This window comes from Eupeodes corollae, chromosome 1 (genome assembly GCF_945859685.1).
Source record: "Eupeodes corollae chromosome 1, idEupCoro1.1, whole genome shotgun sequence".
Taxonomy (NCBI): Eukaryota; Metazoa; Arthropoda; class Insecta; order Diptera; family Syrphidae; genus Eupeodes; species Eupeodes corollae.
In genome coordinates this window covers 275,184,986-275,207,354 of record NC_079147.1, presented here as the reverse complement: position 1 = coordinate 275,207,354, position 22,369 = coordinate 275,184,986, and the positions used below count along the sequence as shown (strand labels likewise).

Sequence of the window (22,369 nt, the reverse complement as noted above, 5' to 3'; positions counted from 1 at the left end):
CTTTGAAACCTCTCAACCACTTCGACCGCACGCTTCTCATGCCCACTCTGTTTCCTTCTGACAAGTCGTTATGCTGCACCGTTTTCGTGCCTGTTGTTTGGCTGCATTTGCCTGCCAAAATTCCTCATCAAACCAGGGGTTCTTTGTTGGTGGCTGCTTGAAACACAGCACATCACAGGCGGCTTCTCTGATTGCATCTTGGTAATGTTGCCACTTGTTTTCGATACATTGTGTCAGCGGCAGAGAAATTCGAGAGAGGTTACTTGTAACTCGGTCGGAAAAATATTTGTCGATCAGAAGTCTTGAGTTCAATCCCTGAAGGTGCCAATTAAAATTTCTTCACGGGTACTGCCTGTTGCGATGAATTGGCAAATTCTTTTTGAGTAGTTCTTGTCATAATAAGTGAAAGTTAGCCGTTTGGAACTGGCATGTAAAACTGTAGGTCTCTTTCATCCCTGAAATGACGCACACACAGGAATTGTTGAGAAGCCTAAGACACTAGGCCTTAGTTCTCTACGGACTGTATCCCAACCTATTTTATTTATTTTAAGGCGATATTCTATCGTGTATAGTTCAAGTGTTCGAAATCGGTTATTATTTACTTGTCAAATGTCTAAAGGTGACAGATTCAATATTGTGTGATGCCTGGTTTAAAATACAGAAGAAAGGAAAATATAAGTGAGAATCTGCGAAGAAACGTACAATTTTATTTTTAAATATGTTCTTGTAATTATTTAATTTCTTTTTAAATAAAATAACTTGGCATCACTGATATTTCAAAATAACAACTAGACTCTAGTACATTCTGCTGTCATTTTCAAAGTTAGGTTCACCTTTTTTAAACATAAACAACAAAAATGCTTTAAATGTTTGAATTTAAATTTAATTAATTAACATCGTCAAAATGCTGGACAAATTTAATAAACCTTCTAAAAAGACTTCAAATGAAATTAATTCACCAGCTCACAAAAGGATCCGCCGCGATAGCCGTACCCGTACCCCCCAAACAAATCCAAGACAAACAATTGAACCATTTTCATGGCCCGACAGCGACGAGGATAGTTTCCTTTCCGATATTAAACTCTCAAACGAACTAAACCAGTCCAAAACACAAGAATTATTCACCAACGATGGTCACGATAGCCTATTTTCTGACATCAATACCCAAGCCATTGCCGCGGGCCCATCGTCGATAAACAACAATAACAATGAAACTTTAGTTGAATTCAATGATAGCCTCTTCAAGGACATCGAACCACCATGCAATGCCTTTAGACAGTCTGAGGACCTTATGAAATACTTCGATGATGATCTTATAGACGATTTGAAAGTACAAAATACCCAAAAGTTTTTAGATGACATCGCCTTCAAAGTGCCCAAAACAACAGTGTCCATGGGTGCAGGAACTACCACCAATAAAACTCTATCGAGTTCCATGATCAATCATTTTGAAATGACCAATTTTATGCAAGGCACACAATACGAGACTCGAGAGGAGATCAAAAATCGAACCATTGGATCAAATGTCAGTTTATTTCGTCAAGATGATCAACATCAGCTGTCGGCCATCAACTGGGAAACTCAGGTTTTCAATGAAGATCCAGTTGTCGATGAGTTTCCTAGTCGTGGAAATTTCTATGGACTTCCAGCAACCGTCCAGAAGATGATATTCGAACACAAAGGAATCAATAGTTTATATGGTAAGACATGAAGCTCGGGAAGACCATAGAATGGAATTAAATATTAACCTTTTTTTTTCAAATGTTAAAGAATGGCAAAATGAGTGTCTCAATCTTCCGGCAATCAGAAAACGAAAGAATCTCCTCTATGCCCTGCCCACGAGTGGTGGCAAAACTCTGGTGGCTGAAATTCTCATGTTGCGGGAGATAATTTGCCGTGAAAAACATGTCCTCTTCATTCTTCCCTACGTTTCGATTGTCCAAGAAAAAGTTGGTAGTCTAAAGAAAGCTCTTTTTAGAATGTTCTTTATAAGAATTCTTTTTGTTTAGGTCAGTGCCATGGCTCCATTTGCCCTAAGTTTAAATTTCATAGTGGAGGAATACACAGCGGGAAAAGGCAGATGTCCACCGCCTCCGCGAAAGAAACGCAGATGCATCTTTATTGGCTCGATAGAGAAAGGCGCGGTTCTCTTTGATAGTCTTATCGAAGCTGGCAGAGCCAATGAAATAGGACTTGTTGTGGTCGATGAGTTGCATTTGATTGGAGAAAAAGGTCGAGGAGCAACATTAGAAGCTTTTTTGACCAAAGTTATGTACATCAATGGTAAGGTTTTACAGTTTTTGGTTACAATTAAAATAAAATGGCGAACATTTTGAAAAATGGTTGCAGCGAGTATTCAAATTGTTGGAATGAGTGCAACAATTGGTAACCTCCCTGAACTTTCTGATTTCCTTGATGCAGACGTTTATACAAGAGGCTTTCGACCTGTGGAGTTAAAGGAATACATCAAGTGTGGAAGTGATATTCTAGAAATAAACACAGCTGGTTCCTGTTTGGAAGAGATTTTCGTATTCAAGAGGACGGTGAATTTTAAAGTAAGTAGATGAGGATTTGTAGTAGTGCCCGTTCCAGAGGTCCTGCTATAGTCTTTGTCAAATTAAACGTTCCCATTCGGCATAGAGTTGTTGTTGTCCTTATAGACATATAAACTCACATCTTAATTCTAGCAATCGAAGTTCAACTTTTTACCAAATTTACTTTATTGTCCATATAAATACACCCTGAACAATCATTTTCTACAAATGACCTCGAAAATATAGTCAGTCAAATAAATACTCAAGTCATAATAACGGGTGACGTTAACTCCTGCCCTCCCGAAACTAACACCAGAGAGACAATCTGGGGAATGTTTTTAAAAATTTTTAAAACTCATAATTCTTAATGATGGCTGATATTACCACCTGCTCCCCGGAAATATACCCAAAGATCTCTTGGAATGTTTTAGACGATCTCTATAACAGTGATCATTTCGCGGTCATCACTACCGTAGTCTCTAACCAAGTGGCTTCTAAATCTTGTTTAACCCCCAAATTTAAAACAGATCTAGCTATCTGGCTTAGTTTCCAAAAGCACATTTTAAACGACTTATCACTTAAAAGTATCTCTCTCAAAATTAATCAAGAAGCCGCCCGCCTTACTAAAGCTATTCGACTAGCTGCAAACATCGCAACAACACAAAGCACACCAAAACCTGGGAAACACACAGTATCGTGGTGGAATTAAGAGCTCAGCTCTTTGCAGAAAGATAAAAACAAGGCTTGGAAATCGTTTAAAAAATACCCTACTCCGCAGAAACTTATTTTATACAAAAAATCAAACGCGAAATTCCGAAGGGAAGTACAAAATAGTAAAGCTTTCGGCGAAATTACTGCTTCAATCAATCCCACTTCCTCCCCATTTAAGATATGGCAAGATATTCGATGTCTTACAGGTGCGTTTACTCAACAATCCATCAAGTGTATTGCAGCTAACGATCAGCAACCAAGTCGCTTTCAAAGCAAATAAAGGCTGCAATGATGCTTTACTTCATATCGATTTCTATATAACAAGAGCTTTATCTGCTCGGAATCACGTCACCATATTCTCCCTAGACTTCGAAAAGCCTTTTTATAGAATCAGTATCCATAAAATTTTAGAAAAAAATCAAAGCTTGGGGTATCAGACCCAAAATCTTGCACATATAAATACTTTATGCAATGTAACAAGATCTTTAGTCTTAAGTAAGATAGATTATGGTTTATCAACCTACTGAAACTCTCCTAAAACAACAATAAGCTACATCAAGTCTCCTTACCACCAAGCTGCTTTCCCAACCACCCCAGTACGTAACATAATGGCAGAAGCTGGACTTTCCCTAGTAGAAGAGCGTATTCTTGAAAGCAGAGCTAAACTCCATGTGAAATTTGCGTTCCGCAGAGCCTCAATTATTGATAAAGACGTCAAAACGCCTGATAAATAAAAGTATCCCTTCTGCAATTTCTACCGCTATAACAATTGCCAAATATATGGACATTCCAGTTGTTAAAAACGAAAAATACTATCCAGGATGCCCACCAAGGTGCATCGAAGATTCCTCTTCTCTTATCATGGACATGACTGAATACAACAAAAATCACACTTCCTCATCATCTACCGATCGTTATTCAAAGATATTACTAATGCGCTGAGATACAAAAATTGGAAAACAATTTTCACAGACGGTTCCAAAACCCAATACAGCACATCGTTTCAACCTACGAAGATGGTTCCCTTCTGTCCATTGGAATTCTGGACAATACTGTCTCTGTATTCACCGCTGAAGCTACTGCGATCTTAAATACTGCAGAGATAATATCAAAACTAGAAAGCCACTTTTTTGATTTGTTCGAACAGTTTGGCAAACAATTTTCACAGACGGTTCCAAAACCCAATACAGCACATCGTTTCAACCTACGAAGATGGTTCCCTTCTATCCATTGGAATTCTGGACAATACTGTCTCTGTATTCACCGCTGAAGCTACTGCGATCTTAAATACTGCAGAGATAATATCAAAACTAGAAGGCCACTTTGTGATTTGTTCGGACAGTTTGGCAAACAATTTTCACAGACGGTTCCAAAACCCAATACAGCACATCGTTTCAACCTACGAAGATGGTTCCCTTCTATCCATTGGAATTTTGGACAATACTGTCTCTGTATTCACCGCTGAATCTACTGAGATCTTAAAGACTGCAGAGATAATATGAAAACTACAAGGCCACTCTGTGATTTGTTCGGACAGTTTGGCAGTTATTGTTGCTATACGAAATTCCAACAACAGCACCTTCATAATTAGCAAAATAAGAGACCATCTCATTAAGTATGCCAACAAATTAAAACTAATATGGGTTCCCGGTCACGCTGGGATTCCTGTTAACGAACAAGCTAATAAAGCAGCAAATGCTGCTCATGTTTCCCCTGTGAAATCTGTGCTTGCACTGACAAAACGTGACTTATTACGTGAAGTCAATCGTAAAACCAAAGCACATACATAGACTAAAAGACTGGCAGAATTACCAGCATTTCTACAGTTCCATCAACATTGATAAATCTAAGCCAAGCTACCCAACCTCAAGTTCAAGACAGATGAACACCACTTTAGGAAGACTACGACTAGGGCACACTGCCATTAGTCAAGCCATTTAGAGGCTTTGACGAAGTTCAGTACCTTGCGTACTAGACAGTTCTTCTAAATCCCCGAAGAAATTGTTGCCAAGCACTTTCTTCCTTTGATGGGAGAGTGCGGGACAGTGATACAGAAAGTGTGGAGTGTCTTCATGCACCTCCTCGTTACCGCATCCTCTGCATAGATCATCTGAACTGTCTCATCTTTTTCATATGATAACCTAACAGATTATGTCCGGTGATTATGCTTACAAGAGATCAAAGTGACCCCTTGTGTAGCTGCATAATTCTATCCGTTCTTTGTTTGTTAAAACAGGGCCAGATCTTTCTTGTAGTGCCGCAGGTGTCAAGAAGGTTCCACCTTTCATCGGCATTGATAGTTATTCTTTTTGAGATTTACTTTTTAAAATAACAGGTTGGGGTGCTAACTAGCTGAGCTTGGCTTACGTCAAGCATTGACCCTAATCTTGATAGTTCATTGGCTTTCTCGTTGTCTAGTATATCGCTGTGGCCTGGTACCCAGCAGTCTAATGTTGTGTGAACCTTAAGCTCTTCGCGCAGCATGAAACAAGGTTTGATTTTACCTCAGTTGCAGTAATCGCTTTTATTGCCGCTTGGCTATCAATGTAAAAGGTGATATCAGCTCGTGGTGTAGCTCGTGGTGTCGCCGTCATTGATATCTTTTTAGGAGCTGTTGTAATTGCCAGGACTTCCGCTTGGAAGACGCTACTGTAGTTTGGAAGCCTAAGCGAGGCGGTTAATTTGAGGGATTCAGTATTTTAAAATCAGGTATTTTGCGCTTGTTAATAAATAGCACTAGTTCTGTTTTAGCTGGATTGAACATCAGCCCACAGTACCTAGTCCATTTGCTTACCAACGAGAGGGCGTATTCGGTTTGTTCACTGATAGTGGGTAGGAACTTGCCAGTCGGTAGTAATGCAAGATCATCAGCGTAGGCTATTATCCTTACTCCATTTGATTTCAATTAAGAGAGTATGCCGTTCATGACAAGAACCCAAAGTAGCGGTGAGAGAACTCCACCCTGAGGGGTGCCCCTGGCTGTGGTTACTCTCACCATTTCTTCCGCTAGCTCAGAGTTAATTTGTCTCTTTCTGAGCATACACATTATCTACTCTTATTGCCTTTTCGACTTTGTGGTCGTCCAAGGCTTGCTTCACTGTTTCGTTCTTCACGTTATTGAAGGCTCCCTCAATAGCCAAAAATGTTGCAAGGGTGTATTCCTTGTCATTCCTTGTCTAGCCTTTCAAAAGTTTTCAAAATAAACGATGTTAGACTGATGGGTCTATAGTCTTTGGCCTTCGTATGGCTAGGTTTACCAGCCTTAAGGATGAAAACTATCTTTACCTCACGCCACGATAAAGGAACATACTCCCATTTAAGGCTATTATTAAAAATGCTAGCTAGGTGTGGGATGATAAGGTTTATGCTCTTCTGAAGCATCATAGGGAAGATTCCCTCTAGACCAGGGGATTTGTACGGGGAAAAGGAGTGAATGGCCTATTTTATCCTTTCTTCCGTTATAATATCCGATGATACTAGGGTTTCTGTATGAGACTCTGTTTCTGGACTGCGGATATCAGCTAAGCAGCTAGGAAAATGAGTAATCACAAGGAGCTCAAGCGTTTCGCCACCGGATTCAGTCCAGCTGCCTGTAAGTTTTTTGAGAGATCCTAGAGTGATTGAATCCTTGGTCAGAATTTTCCTGAGTCTTGCTGATACATTTGTACTTTCTATTTCGTCGCAGAAGGCCATCTTCCTTAAAAATATGTTGACTGGTCTTATAATGTTTCCAATCAGCTTCTTTGCTACTTCTTTTGGCGACGTTGAAAAGTCTTCTGGTTTCTTTTCTTAAGTTGCCTATTTCAGTGGTCCACCAGGGTGTTTTTTTCCTACCTTTTCACATATGATTGATGAGACAGCTTTTTTCTAAAGCGTGATTCAGAACAACTCTGAGTTTTTCTGACGCAATATCTATGTCGGAGGATTCTTGAATTAGACGTGTGTTGGGGTTTTGAATCCCCTGTCCTACTTCCCTACAGAATACATTCCAGTTTTTTTTCCTGAAATTCCTAAAGGGTTTTGGAGTTGCTGCTTCATTTTGTATCAAGAAGCCTATCAGTTTATGGTCTGAGAATGATTCCTCTTAAAGAAAATTCCATTGATCTATTACTATTGTGCTTGAGTTATTAGTTAGGGTAGAGTCAAGCACTTCTTTTCTATTTTTAGTTACAAAAGTGGGTTCCTTACCCCTGTTTGCTACTAAAAGATTATGGTCTAGAATAAATTCAAAAAGAGACTCGGTACTACCCTATTGAGTGTGATGTGAGTTTGTATCACAGCCTAGTACCACGTCCCATCTCTCAGAGGCAGTTTTCTCTACAAGCTGGTTTGTGATGTTAATGGGAGGCCCTTCTGGTCCGTCATGCGGCATATAGCACGATGTCAGGATCAGTGGTGGGAGTCTCTTCCTTAACATTATGTATTAACTTGTAAATTTTAATTTATAGTTAATAAATTTTAATAATAATAATAATAAAATAGAAACGATCGATTTGCTGTTGCATAGTGAGGGTGCTAGTCTCGAAATTCTTATTCTTTTCAAATCTCCTGGCCTATAAAATGTATTTTCATATTTCTGTTTCCGCTTTCAGTATAGTGCCCAAGTTGCCAAATCCGATCCGGATCACTTGGGCGGCTTGGTGTCGGAAGTTGCTCCCAAAGATTCCTGCTTGATATTTTGTTCATCTCGAAAAAATTGTGAAAATGTAGCCGTGCTTTTGAGTCGAATTTTGCCAAAGTAAGTCTTCCAACATTCAAAAAATCATAGACACTAGTAATTTCCTATTTTAGGTCAAAATTTGTTGAACACCGAAAGGGCGAAAAAGCCGATCTTATGGATGCTCTGGACAAAATTTGTGGCATTCTATCGCCGATTCTTGAAAAAACTATACCCTACGGCATAGCCTACCATCACTCGGGTTTGACAATTGATGAAAGGCGAATGCTAGAGACTGCCTATCGAATCGGGACAATTAGTGTGATATGTTGTACATCGACGTTGGCAGCTGGAGTAAATCTACCAGCAAAACGTGTCATCATTCGAGCTCCATACGTCGGGAGGGAATTTATGACCTTGTGCAAGTACAAACAAATGGTTGGGCGTGCAGGACGCGCTGGAATGGGTGATGCTGGAGAGAGTATTCTCATATGCTCGAGCAAGGACAACATTCGCGTCGGAGAGATGTTGTTTTCTCCAATGGACAAGGTTATAAGTTCACTCGATCACAACGACGGTCTGGGATTGCAAACACTGATATTGAGTTCCATTGGTTTGGGCCTCGCAGATTGTCTTCAGGATTTGATGAATCTGAATAAGAATACTCTGATGTCGGTGCAGAGTGAATTGTCGGGGGTTTCAGTGAGAGCTTTGATCACATCGATTCTACGACAGATGTTTAAGCACAAAGTTCTGCAGCTAAAGGACTTGAATAAAGCTGCTTCGGCTAATAGCTCAGATATCCTTACAACTCAGGAAATGCGAGAGATTTCTAGTGCCAACTTGACAAGCAATCCCCGTCAGCTTGTCCTAAGCAAAACAACTCGATTTGAATTGACAACGATTGGAAAGGCGGCTTTCAAAGCGGGAATTGACTATAAAAAGACAAATCTAATCTACAAGGAGCTCAAAAATGCCCAGAAGTCAATGGTCCTCTCGAACTACTCCCACTTACTCTATCTCGTTGTGAGTTTCAATTCCAACGAAATTGGAGACGATCTATTCGCAGTTAACCCTTCGGTTCTCTTTCGAGAGTATACAAAACTCGACAAGAATACGCAGTGCTTGTTTAAGGTTCTCGGGATAACAGAAGCTCATGCCGCTAAAATGGCAAAAACCATGTCAACCAAAGGCCAAATGGAATTGCAATTGAGTCGATTGTATAAAGTGTTGATTTTGTTGGACGTCTTGAATGTTATGCCTCTGCATTTGGTCGCGAGTAAGTTCTGTGTAGAACGTGGTATGTTGCAGACGCTGGTTAATCAGTCTGTAGCTGCGGCAAGTGCACTTGTGAGGCTTTGTGAACAAGTTGACGAATTCTGGTGCTATAAACCGTTGTTTGAGAAAATAAGTGGCAAAATGGATAGATGCGGGACATTGGAATTGGAACCACTGTTGGATCTTCCTTCTGTTAAAATTGTAAGTGACACAGGTTCGACTTAATGCAAACGTTTTTGAAATTCTTGAGAATTTGACCTTTTTTTCCTATTACGAAATCTTGGATTTTCAAAACATTTGCTTTGAGTCAAAACTTTCATTCGCTGTTCATAATGATGGCATTTTTCTTGTTGGATGATATTTAGTTAATTTGTATCTAAAATTCCACAGAACAGAGCAAAGCAATTTTATTCCGCTGGATTTAAGACGGTTGAGGACATTGCCAAATGCAAACCTATGCAACTTGCTAAAAAGATTGAGCATTTAAGTTTCAAAGCAGCAAAAGAAATCATTTCAGCTGCAAAGGTAATAAATTAAATACAAATATTGAGATTTCTAAGAAGATTATTTATTATTTTATAATATTTCAGTTAATATTGATGAAGAAATTGGATAGTTTACAAGAAGAAACCGATGCTATTCTAAGCTGCTTCAAAAATGAAAATGATTCTGCACCGCAAGTGACTTAAATTATTTTTCTTTATTTATTAGTGAACCTTTTTTAAGTTTTTTAATAGTACTCTAGTTAGTTTTTATATCGATGTAAGAAAAGAATGTTAATTTAAGCCAGTTTCCAGGACATACACTATTTATCATTATGTTGAGTGTTCTTTTTTGGAGATCTTTATAAATCCTCTTATTGAGATGACCTTACTCTAAATAACTTTGAAATTCTTGGCAAATTTATGATAAAAAGTACAGGCAAACATTTAAATTCTGCTTCGGTGATTTAGAGTTGGGAACATTTTTTAATTACGATGGAATACATGAAAGTGTTGAGTATATTATTTGGGAGTGACTTAAAATTCAGAAGATCTGATGGGTATCAAGAGCTGTAGAAGTAGAAAAATAGGCAATATCATGCGTATGGAAACAAATTCTAAATTTCAACTTGTCTACTAAAATTAGTAGTATTCAATCGTCTTCATACACTCCTTGGATGTACAGACCGTAATCCTTTGAACTGTCTGTATGTAAACTCTAAAGAACACACTCCAAAAAATGTGTACCGACAAATGCTCGATTTCATCAAAACGACCTCAAAACTAAAAACTAATAATTCCTATTACCCGAAGGTACAGCACATAGTGGCTATCTACTTAGGCAGAGTCTAATGTCTGAACGCAGATCATTTTTTTCCGCAAAAGCTCCAGCACTCTACGAATCCTTAAAATAGGTTTACAACACGAAAAGTCATAGGGTCGTACCACAGACAGTCTCTCGGTCATCTATGCTATCATGAACCTTAACAAGATAGCACAAAAAATTAAAACAAACAAAAAAAAAACAAACTAACCTTTCTTAGCAGAACTCGATCCAAAAAATCCTTCTTTTTCAGGGCCCATGCGCTCAGCATAACTTTCATTACATTTTTTCACTTTATAATTAAAATTACAATCATTTAGCTTTCTTTCATTTTTAAAATTTTGTTAAGAATCAAACTTTGCAATTTATTATAAGTATTTTAGCACTAACGTTCCAATATGAACTCCACTTGCTCACGGTAAAACACTTTACGTCTAACTAAGGCCGTTACTTTGGGCAACTATGATTCGGTTAAATCGCTTAAGTTACGTAAGCTGTTTATGATTTTGCAAAATTATTTCGCTATTTGAAAACAAATTGCGTAAAACAACTTAAGTCGACCTAAGAACTACAAAATCATCACTTTTATAGAGGTAAACAATCTTAGGTGCATTCAGGATTTTTTGCTCTTACGTCAATCAGGGAATTAATGCAGACATAAGATGTTTTACCGTAATATTATTTTTTACAAGATTTTCAAAAATAAAAGATATAAAAGAACTTAAGTCCCAATAATTAGCACCTAAGTTCTTTTATCTTTTGAAGTATTAAACATACTTTATCTTATGCATTCGTTACAGTTGATGACTTAAGCTATTTTACAATCAGTTATAACTTCCCAATTTTTGAAATTATATACACCTTAATTGGCTTAAAAAAAAGACCAAGAAGCATACATTTAAAATAACATTGAATAGCTTAAACAACTTAAGTCGACTTAGGGTGTTTTTCCTTTTGGCCACAGATATTTTTATACGAAATATTTAAACACTTTGTTTTCCAAATATGAATGTTCAAATGGTAGACATGTGCATTCAATAGGACACAAGCGTCCACAGGTTTTTCTCACAACCCACCTCTGTCTATCAACTCCTAACTACCTACCCCCCGGTGAGCATCGGGTGCCTAGTACCCGGGTCTAACCCCAGTGGAAAGTTGTTGGGAACAGCCAACGAGAGGGGGAGAGGTGTTTCCACTAAGGCATCTCTCCTTATCCAGACGGCAGCGGACGAATTCTCAAAATGGAATCGACGGTTGCGTCTACAGTTGCCTGTAAAGAGCGATTTATCCAACTCCCCGTCCTTGGAGTTATACTTAGGATCTGGCCCTCCAGGTTGGGGTATGTGCCTACGGGTGACTTCCTGACCACGTAAAAAATACAAGCCTCGGATACGGAAGGATTTACTGTTGACAACAGACGCCGAACAATTAGCGGAAGCCCTAAACTGCTGCAAGGCAGATATTACCGCCGGCAAGAAGTACAATAGGATGGACCAGTCAAACGCAAACTAAAAGACTGAGATGTATGCTACGGCGACTGCGTCTATTTGGGTGTGGATTTGTTGTGGGAACTAGACTCAGGCAAAAAGTCTTGAGCTTCAACAGTGTGAGCTAGCGCATCACGACAATCCGCATCAAGGCTAAATTCGCCAATATAAGCCTCTAATAACCTCTTAAGGAGTCCTATGCTGCCTGCATTTAGTATTGAAAACCAGTGGCAACATTGCCTTGCAGCCATTAGAGATGCCGCCTCTGAAGTGCTAGGTTTCACACGGCCACCACAGCGAAACCCCTGGTTTGACGACGAATGCCGGCAAGCGCACGCATCGAAACAAGAGGCGCTGCACAAAAGGACTAGAGCTGCAAGCTCTACGAGCAGAATAGGAGAGAGCAACACCGGCTTCTTAGACGGAAAAAAGAGAGCATGAGATCGAGAAGATAGATTAATAGATCGAGAAGATAGATTAATAGATACATTTTACCAAAAGGTAAAAAAACCTCCCAAGGGTATCAGCCACGAACCGAAGCCTGTAAAGACGATCAGGGGAACATCTTAGTAGAACCGCAGTCGATGCTAAGAATATGGAAAGATCACTTCTTTAAATTATAAAACGGCGATGACGAAAAGAATTCCGCTGTAAGGGAGATAGAACCACTCAATCAAGGCGACGCAGATCAACAATGCCGCCTACCCGACCTTGACGAAGTGAAGAAAGCCTTATCTTAATTTAAGTCAAACAAAGCTGCTGGAGCTGATGACATCGCTGCCGAACTATTCAAAGCAGCAGGCGATGACTTGGTACGGAGCATGCACCAACTCATCTGCAAAATATGGTCGGAAGAAAGCAAAGCATACAAAAGGAGACCCTCTAAATTGCGCCAACTACAGAGGCGTCAGTCTCCTTAACATTGCATACAAGATCCTCTCTGCCGTATTATGTGAACATCTGAAGCAGTTCGTCAACAACCTGATTGGTCCTTATCAGTGTGGCTTCAGACCAGGAAAGTCCGCTATCGACCAAATATTCACACTACGGCAGATCTAGGAAAGAAACCTTACCCGATTCCACCCCAGGAACTTCAAATCGATACCCAACATCTCTTTATCGATTTTAAAGCCGTGTATGACAGCATCTATAGGGAAGAGCTCTACCGAGCAATGTCTAGTTTTGGCATCCCTGTCAAACGTATCCCTTTCAAGGTCGGAAAAGATCTTACCGATGCATTTGATGTCAAAAAAGGTTTTAAACAATACAATTATAACATCCCCGCTTCAAGCCAATTCCAATTCCATCCGGTCCCCAATTGAATAAGGAAGTGTTCATAACTGGAATGGGACATTACCAGAGAGAAAAAACTAAATGAGAGAGCCAAATTTCCTCGTCTCCGTCCCTTTGGAACCTCTTACTCTCATTTTTTATAGCGTGTTGAATTCGTATCGGTGTATACATGTTTTCACCTCGAAGAGCAGAGAGAATCGAGACATTTGATATTTCTTTTTCTCTCTGGTTTTCACAAATTAATTCTAGCAAACAATTTTCGTTTGTCAATGAATTACGGTAAACGTTAAAACGGAAGATTGTGGTGAATTTGTTTTTCTTTTCTCTTTCTTTGAGTTACAGATAGATGGCATTAACAACCAAAACCAGAAAAGATGTGTTCAGAAAGAGTGTATAACAAGTTTAAGGTTTTTTAGACTAGACTTTATTTGTTATGAACGAGTACATGTTTTTTATAAATGTATGTTATGTTTATTTCAATAGTAATACCTTAACATAACTTAACTGCTGTTTTATCTACAATATACTGCATTGAATTATTTAACATCGAATTAATTATAATAGGTGGAAATAATAAAGGTCTACAGCTTACCGGGAATATTAATATAAAATATCCATATCTTCTGTAATTGCGGTATCAATCGATATTTTGTGGAACTTAGTGTTAACGTAACATTTATTTGTCATGAATTAGTCTTTCAGCTGTTTTATACACCAACAAAATTAATTATGAAATTTGGCTGTGATAATAATTACTTGAACACAGCATTTTCTATGTTTACAGTTATTCAGGTTTAGCCCTTAACTTAGATTTGCATTTATTTATGAATAGCCTAAAAAGTTTAGCAAACATCTATGAATAACCCACAATGCACTTTCAGAAAAACTGTAGTTAGAACTTTCCCTCACAGATTTTTCCTTGTCGCTATAACTGAAAGATAAGATATAAATAAATAGTAGAACTGGAAAACTTATAAAAATGATGCATAAGACTTAAATTTTGGTTGAAGAACAAATTTGTATATTCTCTTCACAAAACCACTGACCTAGCGAGAATACAAATACTTTTACTTTTGTACAAAAGTACTTTTCGGCTTACATATGTAGTTAAGCCTTTAAAAACAGCACACTAACTTAGTGGAAAGCATAGCTTATCGCCAATTCACAAATCTTATGCGATGAAAATTGGCAAAAGAAGTTTACGGTTTTTATTTAGTCTCTACTTAAATCACTTATTTTCAGTATTTTGGAAATTTCGGTAACATAAAGAAAATAAACAACGTGTACACACAAATACAATAGGAATGTAAAAAAGAGATGAGTATATAAAAATGTTTTCAATGTTCCTGCGTTGTTTTATTTTAATGATCCATGTTTACATTCTTTAACTCTCGTTGTCAATGTTCCAGCAACTCTCGCAGCCAAAATTAAGTCGATGAACTCTGAAAATTGAACTAAATCAGAGTTTTTTTTTGCATTTTTCAACGGTCTGAGCGAAAATTAAACGCATAAACGCAGCTTATAATAACACAAATAATAGTTGTAGTGCTTTCAGAGTTTTATGTTTCTAGGTCCTAATTCTCATTGCACCGTTGCAACACCTAATTTATTTTACTTATTTAATAATTAAAACTGGCTTCAAATAACTAACTAATATTTCTCTAAATGCGTAATTTACAATTGTTGCTAAATCTTCATTGTTCTGGCACCTAACAAGAGTAATTAATTTCACTTCATATTCGAATGATATTACTCGCAAAGTAACACAATGAGAATACCAAAAAATTGTTCATCCACAATTTTGAATTTTCTTTGAACACATCTGAACAACATGGCATCCGCCATTTTTCGAAGGTGGACGCCATTTTTTTTTAATGTGGGGAGTATGCACATCTTCTTGCATAAGTATTCGTTCCCCACATTTTTTTTATATGGAGTGAATACTTATGCAAGTTTATGTGCAAATCGCAGCTTGTAGGCAAAAAGAGAGCAACCGTCGAAGTTGGTTCTATCGTTTAGTTTTTTTCTCTCTGCTTCTCATCTACAGCTCGACCTAAGAACATCCTTCTGCGCATTGAACTTACATTTTCTATTAATAACTTACATTTTCTATTAGTATTTCAATTGATTTCGTAAATTGTAATTAATTCTTAATAAAATAACATTAAATTCTTTATACAATGCACTATCATGCGACTTCTTCAACATCGTTCTTTAAAGCATTGTGCAAAATTCAACTGTCAACACTAGAGGCACAATCTTTCAAAGGTCCATCCAATTACGCAGATGATATTGACATAATTGGAAGATCAAAGTGTGATGTCAGTAAAGCGTTTTTGAGCATTGCGACGGAAGCGAAGAGGATGGCTTTAGCGGTCAAGACCAAGCAAGACCAAGTATATGCTGTCATCAAAAAAGGACACTGAACGACGACGTCTTGGACAAAACGTCTCTATGGACAGCTATAACTTCGAGGTAGTTAAGGACTTTGTCTACCTAGGCACCGCTATAAACACAGACAATGGCACCAGCGCTGAAATCAAACAAAGAATAACTCTTGCAAATCACTGCTTCTTTGGACTTAGAAGGCAATTAAGAAGTAAAGTCCTCTCTCGAGCATGTAAAATCACCATCTATAAGACACTCATCATCCCGGTTTTCATTTATGGCGCTGAGGCCGGTACCATGTCAAAGAAAGATGAGAGCATCTTTAGATGCTTCGAGAGAAAAATTCTTCGGGTGTTTTTCGGTCCCGTACGCATAGATGGAGAATGGAGGAGGGCTGTACAGCGACACTGACCTAGTTAGCAGAATTCAATTCCAACGGATTAGATGGCTGGGTAATGTAGAGCGAATGGACTTAACGCTCCAGCCCGGAAGGTCTTCGAATCCAATCCCGAGAGACGGCGCAGTAGAGGAAGACCGCCACTCAGGTGGGAGAGGACCTCAACCAACTTGGCGTGCGAAACTGGAGACAGCTAGCTAGGGACCGAGCTGGCTGGAGACGCATGTTGGTTGAGGCCCAGGTCCGCCCCGGACTGTAGCGCCACCTTAAGTAAGTAAGCAAGTTTTCCCAATATGTATTTAAAAATGTCCATCTTCTTTATGCCGTAATTAGACTATTGTGGACTCTCCTTCTGAAAAGGTTCTAGTGCAAGAGAGTACCAATATTTTGTTTGTATGATAAAACTTTTATTCTTATATAATGCGACATAATATTTTATGTATATTTATCTATTGCAAACCATATCATATAATAATTTAATAATAATGATAAATAATTACTCTGTTTTGTTAAAGAGTGGACTCACTGCTCTCAGGAAATTAACTTCGAATTCTTTTTCCGAAAAGCGTTCAACTGATGATCTAAGAAAAATAAAAACGAAAAAATTCAATTAAAAAAATACTCTTGGAAGATAATTTTTTTTTTTTTTAAACTAACCTCGCTGCATTACGTATTGCTTGATTATCCTCTTTGGTATTATGAAGTATATTATAAAAGCAAGTGGCATATTCAATTGCGTCGACAGCCAGAAAACCGTTCTGACTGCCTTCAGAAGTCTCGATTATGTCTAAAAGTGGCCCGCCCGATCGATTAGCCACCATAATCAGCCCAGCTGCCATACACTCGACAATGCTTATCCCGAAATGCTCGTTCCACATGGTGTGCAAACCAATTTTGGCAGATTGATAGGTTTTCAAGAGTTCCTTATAAGACACATTAACTTTGAATTCTACATTATTTTCTAGTGATAAATGCTTGGATAGATCTTGCATGTTCTTCAATCTCACGTAGTCCTCTTCGTGACGACACGAACCGGCGATGATAAGTTTCACCTTGCTCCATAGATCTTCTTCTTTGTTGAGAAGTGTTCGTAGTTCGTAGAGAGCTTGAAGTTGAAGGGGATGATCTTTTTCTGGACGAAATTGTCCCACCGAGAGAATGACAATTTGTTCGTCGTCATTCCCGGTGAATGGCAATGATTTGAGTTGACTAACCTCGCAGGGAGGATAGACGCGATGTGTTTTGAATGGAGCATTCCACATGTCTAATATGTGATTCTCTGTCCAGGACGAATTGACCATAATTGTGAGAGCTCGACAGCCAACCCAGGAATAGATCTGCAGAGGAGTTTAAGTCAGTCAAAAGATTTTACAGAGACTCTTTATAGACCTTACCCTGGCAAATATTTTATAATACATTAATTTTCCCCAAGTGAGGAATGGATTCTTAACGACGTAGGTTTGATTATTGTGCGCGTATTCCCTGCACCGGACTCGCCGCAGCATGTCAGTGCTGATTGTGGGATAATGCACATAGCAACCGACCTTGCACTGTCCGAGGAACCGAAACAGGGGCAAAGTGAAGGCATAGCCCATGGTATCGATGTACACATCTGGAGGGAACTTGGCCAGGCCTTCGAGGCCCAAAATCAGCGATCCAATGCTCTGGCCGAGGAGCGTAAAGTAGGGATACATCTTGGCCTCTACCCAATGGCGTTTCTTGAGATAGACGAAGCTTATGTTGTCCTGGTCCACTGACACGTTGAAAATTCCTTCGGCCTTGTTTAGGATCGTATTCGGGGATGCATCAATGTCGCCGGTGTAGATAATTATCTTAACATTGTCATATTTAGCCTTTGATTTGACAAAAACGCAGAAAGAAAAAGGAAATCATTATACCAACTTCTTAAATAAGTTTATAGAAAAAAAAAAAACAAAAACAGAAGAAAAACAAACCTGAAGTGCTCTGACAGCACACCAAAGCACACGTTCGCCTCCACCGCCGGCATTGCAATAGGGGTGAAAGATGCCGACGTTAACGTCGTTCTTGCCTTTGTGGATTTTTGCTTTTCTTATCAAGATCCACCGGCGTAGAGCGAAGATTGCGATGAAGAAGATTGTTATTGCTAGCAAGACTAGTATAAGAAATAAGTACAGTCTAGAGGATGGTGGTGATGGGGAAAAAGAAAAGAGAAAAAGACGTTTTTTTGGTTTTTAGAAAATCAATGTTTGGATTTTCTGCTGTGGCTGCTTTTGGTGATGATTTTTGTTATGCTTCAATACTCACAAAATTATAAGAGCTCTCATTGTGATTGTTGGTAGAGATTTAAGGAATTGACATAAATTATTTGTTTATTTAATTAATATGCAGATAAACATTGTTTTATTTTGTAGGTAAAATTTTAAGTTAAATTGAAAATAATCAACATGGAAAAACAAGTTTTTGTGGCCATTAGAAGACGAACGAGAAATAGGAATTCAATGACGTTGACGTTGTGTTTAGTTGGATGACAGTTCGCCGGCAATATTGCCAGTAGTGAAATTTAGAATTAATAATATATTCTCACGTAATGTTACGTTATTGTTTTATTGCATAACGTTCGAATAACGTAACCTTGTACAGGATTTCTAATAAGATTTTTAATAATGATATTGAAAAGGGAGTTTTTTTTTAAGGATAAATCAATGGTTGTTTATATCGTAGTAAAAAGAAAGAGTTGACATTAACAATGGAAAAAATAATATATCATGGTCATCACGACTACGGTTTCTTTTTATGAACATTTTTTTGATCAATTCGATCATTTCCGACGCTATAGTAATATAATATTAATTTTGGTAGAAATGCGATTTAATCACATAACAGCCCGTTTTTCGCGAAGATATCGGTTTTCGGCGAAAACTTACATCGAAAACTCATGTTTTCCCATACATTTTTTGTTAAACCACAAGTTTTATATAAAACCTCTCGAAAACTAGAAGCAATTCAAAGTTGAACTAAACAAACAAACCTTTCGAAAAATTCAGCGCTCAAATTAATGTAAACAAAACAGCTTATGGCTGCTATCAAAACAAATATTTAATTTTAAATAAATTTGGTCGTGGTAAGTAATATTATATATACAATTTCCAAATAAACTAAGAATTATTTCTTTTTATTTTTTATTTACAGAACATGAAAGAGAAAAAAAAAACAAAAAAGGAAAGGGGAGCTACGTGGTAACAGAAAAAATTGGGGGAAAATTTGCCAACGTCGAGAATAAAAGCCCCGGTGAATATTTGCGGCACTGGCGGTTCGTTTATGATCATCCAGAGATTCAAACGCTCTTTGTTAAGCGAGGAATTGGAATTCACTATGGCTACTGGCGTGACGACCCCAAGGACGCGGAAGACTTGCTCATAGTTCGTAATGACGTTTCCAAGGGATGCGTCTTAAAACTCGTCGCCACAGATATGTTCGACACTTTCACTTACTACCTGGAGAAAGAATTTTCTGTAACTCTGTTTAATCACAAGGATTTGGGAGATATGAGAAAGTTAATTTGTGGAGGAGAATAAGTATAAAAGAAAATCTCTGGTGGAGGCTATGTCGCAGCGGGCTAGGAAACCTTGCGCCAACACATTTCACAATGTGGGAATCGTTGTTCCAATGAATAAAACCACAACAGTTTACTCACGACTTTTTTCATCAATACAAAATTTGACAGCCGGTTGTAAACAAATTTAAATGTCGAATGAAAACGTGTAAATGTTCGTTGTGAACCATTTTCAGGTTTTCGAAAACATGTTAAGGTGAAAGTGGCAATCCATGATGGATAGGACACTCTTGGCCAGTTTAATGGCTCATTGTGATACCACACGAATCTTGAGGCTTTCTTCTAAGCTCAATGAAGCCAGTTTGTGACCCTTATGAACCGTGAAAGACTTATATTGTTAATATCATTGAGATCGTTCATATAGTTATAGAAGAATTCTTCTAGTTAATATTTGCGTTTTTGAGCTAGAGCAGGGAATATACAGAGGTAGTGAAGAACTGTTTCCTCCTCTTGCTCATCCATCAATTCATTGCATTGCGTCTTGCATTAGCAATAATTTAATACATTTTTTCTTTAAGCTAAAACAAGGCTTTGTATTCTGTATCTGTTGACACTTTTATTTTAGTCAAATATTAACATTTGATTCCTCCTGCTATCTACTTCTTGGGTTCTGCCATTGTGCAAAATAAGTGAGAGTTAATTAAATGACGAAGCATTAAAGTTCACAGCTTGAGCTAAAATTAAGCTGCCATACAAAATTTAACTCAAAAAATTTGGCAAATTCTGTCATAAAAGGAATGGTATATTATGTGTTTATTTCTTGGTGTACTTAAATAATGTTCCTACAAAAATATTTACTTTTTTAATACAACATTCTTCTGTCCCAAATAAGTTTATGTCTAAGCTAAAGTTTTGAGAAAAACTTAAACTAAATTTTAACTCCAGCTGCGTACTACCCTTGAAATTTCAAAATTAGTAATTTCAAAAGATTACATCGTGAAAACTTGAAATAATAGGTAGCGTCAAATTGTAATGATTTAAACATACATAAAGGAAAACCTTACTTACTAGTTTTGTCTTGAATATTGTCACTATCATAGCTGCTCGGCATCCCCCCTACCTATAGTAAAATCATACATTACAACTTTTCTTCAGCTGGTGATGTTATAAGGTCAGGCTTGGATCCACCTTCGTTGCAATAAGTTTCGTCACGAATAATAGCGAATTTCTTTTGAGTGTCCCTTCTGATGCCCTCATATTTCGTTTTTAGCATCTTAACAATTCTATAGGTTAAGCCATTTTTGCTGAGTAAAGCTGTCCCCAGCCGTTTTCTTTTTCATTCCATTTAATTTGGTCCTCTTTTAATTTTCAAGGATACTTTTCCTCTCCTCAACAAGGCTGATTAGAAAACCCAAATCATCCTACGAAAAATTTAAACTCCGTTCTCTTTTGTTTGTTATATTTATTTTATATTATAAAATAGACAGCAACAACAATACTATCATAGATCCAGTAACCATTGCAAACCTTTTCTCCTAAAATATTTCCAACGCTTCAGAAAATATAAACTTTTATGACCAATTCTTAAAAGAAAAAACAAACGCCTTACAATTCTCTCAACCACTACAACCCGATAAAACAACTGCCCAGAGAATTGAAGACCCAATAACTTTCATTGAATTTGAAAGCTGTCTCAATACAGTAAAGGGAAAGGATCTCCTACCCAATGCTAAAAACTTACCCATCGAAATTAAACACAGAATCATAGCCCTCTACAACAGAATCCTCAGCAACCATGAAATCCCTCAATCCTGGAAATATGCAACTGTCATTCCTATTCCAATACCCAAAAAAGATAAAAATAAAATTGAAGGTTCCCGCCCCATCTCACCATTTCCCATGTCAGTCCATCAGTCCAAAATAAAAAGATAATCTCAAAACGTTTGTTGTGGTTCGCTGAAACAACTAATCTTTTTAGCCTCTATCAAGTTGCGTTTAGGGCGTAAAGAGGTTGCATTAACGCTTTGCTTCACACCGACCATGTCATTTCATTTCAATAAAAGCAATGTACATATTAACACCCTTTCATATATAACCAAAACTTTAGTTTTAAGTAAAATTGATTATGGGCTGTTTATATATGGCCACTTGAGTGCAGCAGGCATCTAAACCTTCCTTTCAGAAATCCAAAACATTTTTCTATTATGCCCCTACATTTTGAAAGAACCGTGTTGAATTTAGCTTCACGACTGTTGGGTAGAGGTGATTTGTAGGGAATCATCAACCATGGTTCAAGGATATAACCGGCATCACTAGGTAGGTACTTGTGAATAAGCATATAAGAAAAGCATAATTTTGTTACCACTAATTTTGCTGCTATCTTCTTCCTCGAACTTTTTTTTCCATAAAAGCTCTTTGAGAACTGATGGTCCATACAGTAGAGTTGTGGGAGCTCCCACCATAGCTAGCATAAACGCAAATAATCCTAAGGGTATGGTTACAAGCCTGTTTTTTTTTTAAATTATAAATGTAAGGTTGTGTAAGACTTTTTAAGCATGCAACCTACCATCATTACCTTCAAGCTATTGTATCCTTTTCTACTATAGAAATGATGTTCATTCTTTGAAAAACGGACTATGCTTATATGAGTCCCATCGACACACATTATAACACCAGGGAACCCATTTTTTTTGGAAGAGATAAGTTTTTGCCTTCAATTTTCCTCCTCTGTCATTTCAAACGTTATGTGTTTTGGGCAAAGTTTCTTCTCCAGTATGTCCAGAT

General features: G+C 37.8%; 2 protein-coding genes across 2 annotated transcripts; one reads left to right on the top strand and one right to left on the bottom strand.

The window, feature by feature from the left end:
• The first annotated feature begins 840 nt into the window (after positions 1 to 840).
• On the top strand, positions 841 to 9,941 carry LOC129942589 (helicase POLQ-like). The gene is made up of 8 exons (XM_056051593.1): positions 841 to 1,700; positions 1,771 to 1,949; positions 2,010 to 2,283; positions 2,350 to 2,555; positions 7,838 to 7,983; positions 8,037 to 9,381; positions 9,571 to 9,705; positions 9,771 to 9,941. The coding sequence occupies exons 1-8, from the start codon at positions 905 to 907 to the stop codon at positions 9,867 to 9,869; spliced, it is 3,180 nt and encodes a 1,059-aa protein (XP_055907568.1). The 5' UTR covers positions 841 to 904; the 3' UTR covers positions 9,870 to 9,941.
• A 6,494-nt stretch (positions 9,942 to 16,435) lies between these two features.
• Positions 16,436 to 18,539, bottom strand: LOC129941543 (GDP-Man:Man(3)GlcNAc(2)-PP-Dol alpha-1,2-mannosyltransferase). The gene is made up of 5 exons (XM_056050216.1): positions 18,337 to 18,539; positions 18,006 to 18,207; positions 17,445 to 17,903; positions 16,708 to 17,387; positions 16,436 to 16,631 (listed from the first exon to the last, which is right to left on the bottom strand). Exons 1-5 carry the CDS (start codon positions 18,354 to 18,356, stop codon positions 16,547 to 16,549), a joined length of 1,446 nt encoding a protein of 481 aa, XP_055906191.1. The 5' UTR covers positions 18,357 to 18,539; the 3' UTR covers positions 16,436 to 16,546.
• Between the last annotated feature and the right edge of the window lie 3,830 nt (positions 18,540 to 22,369).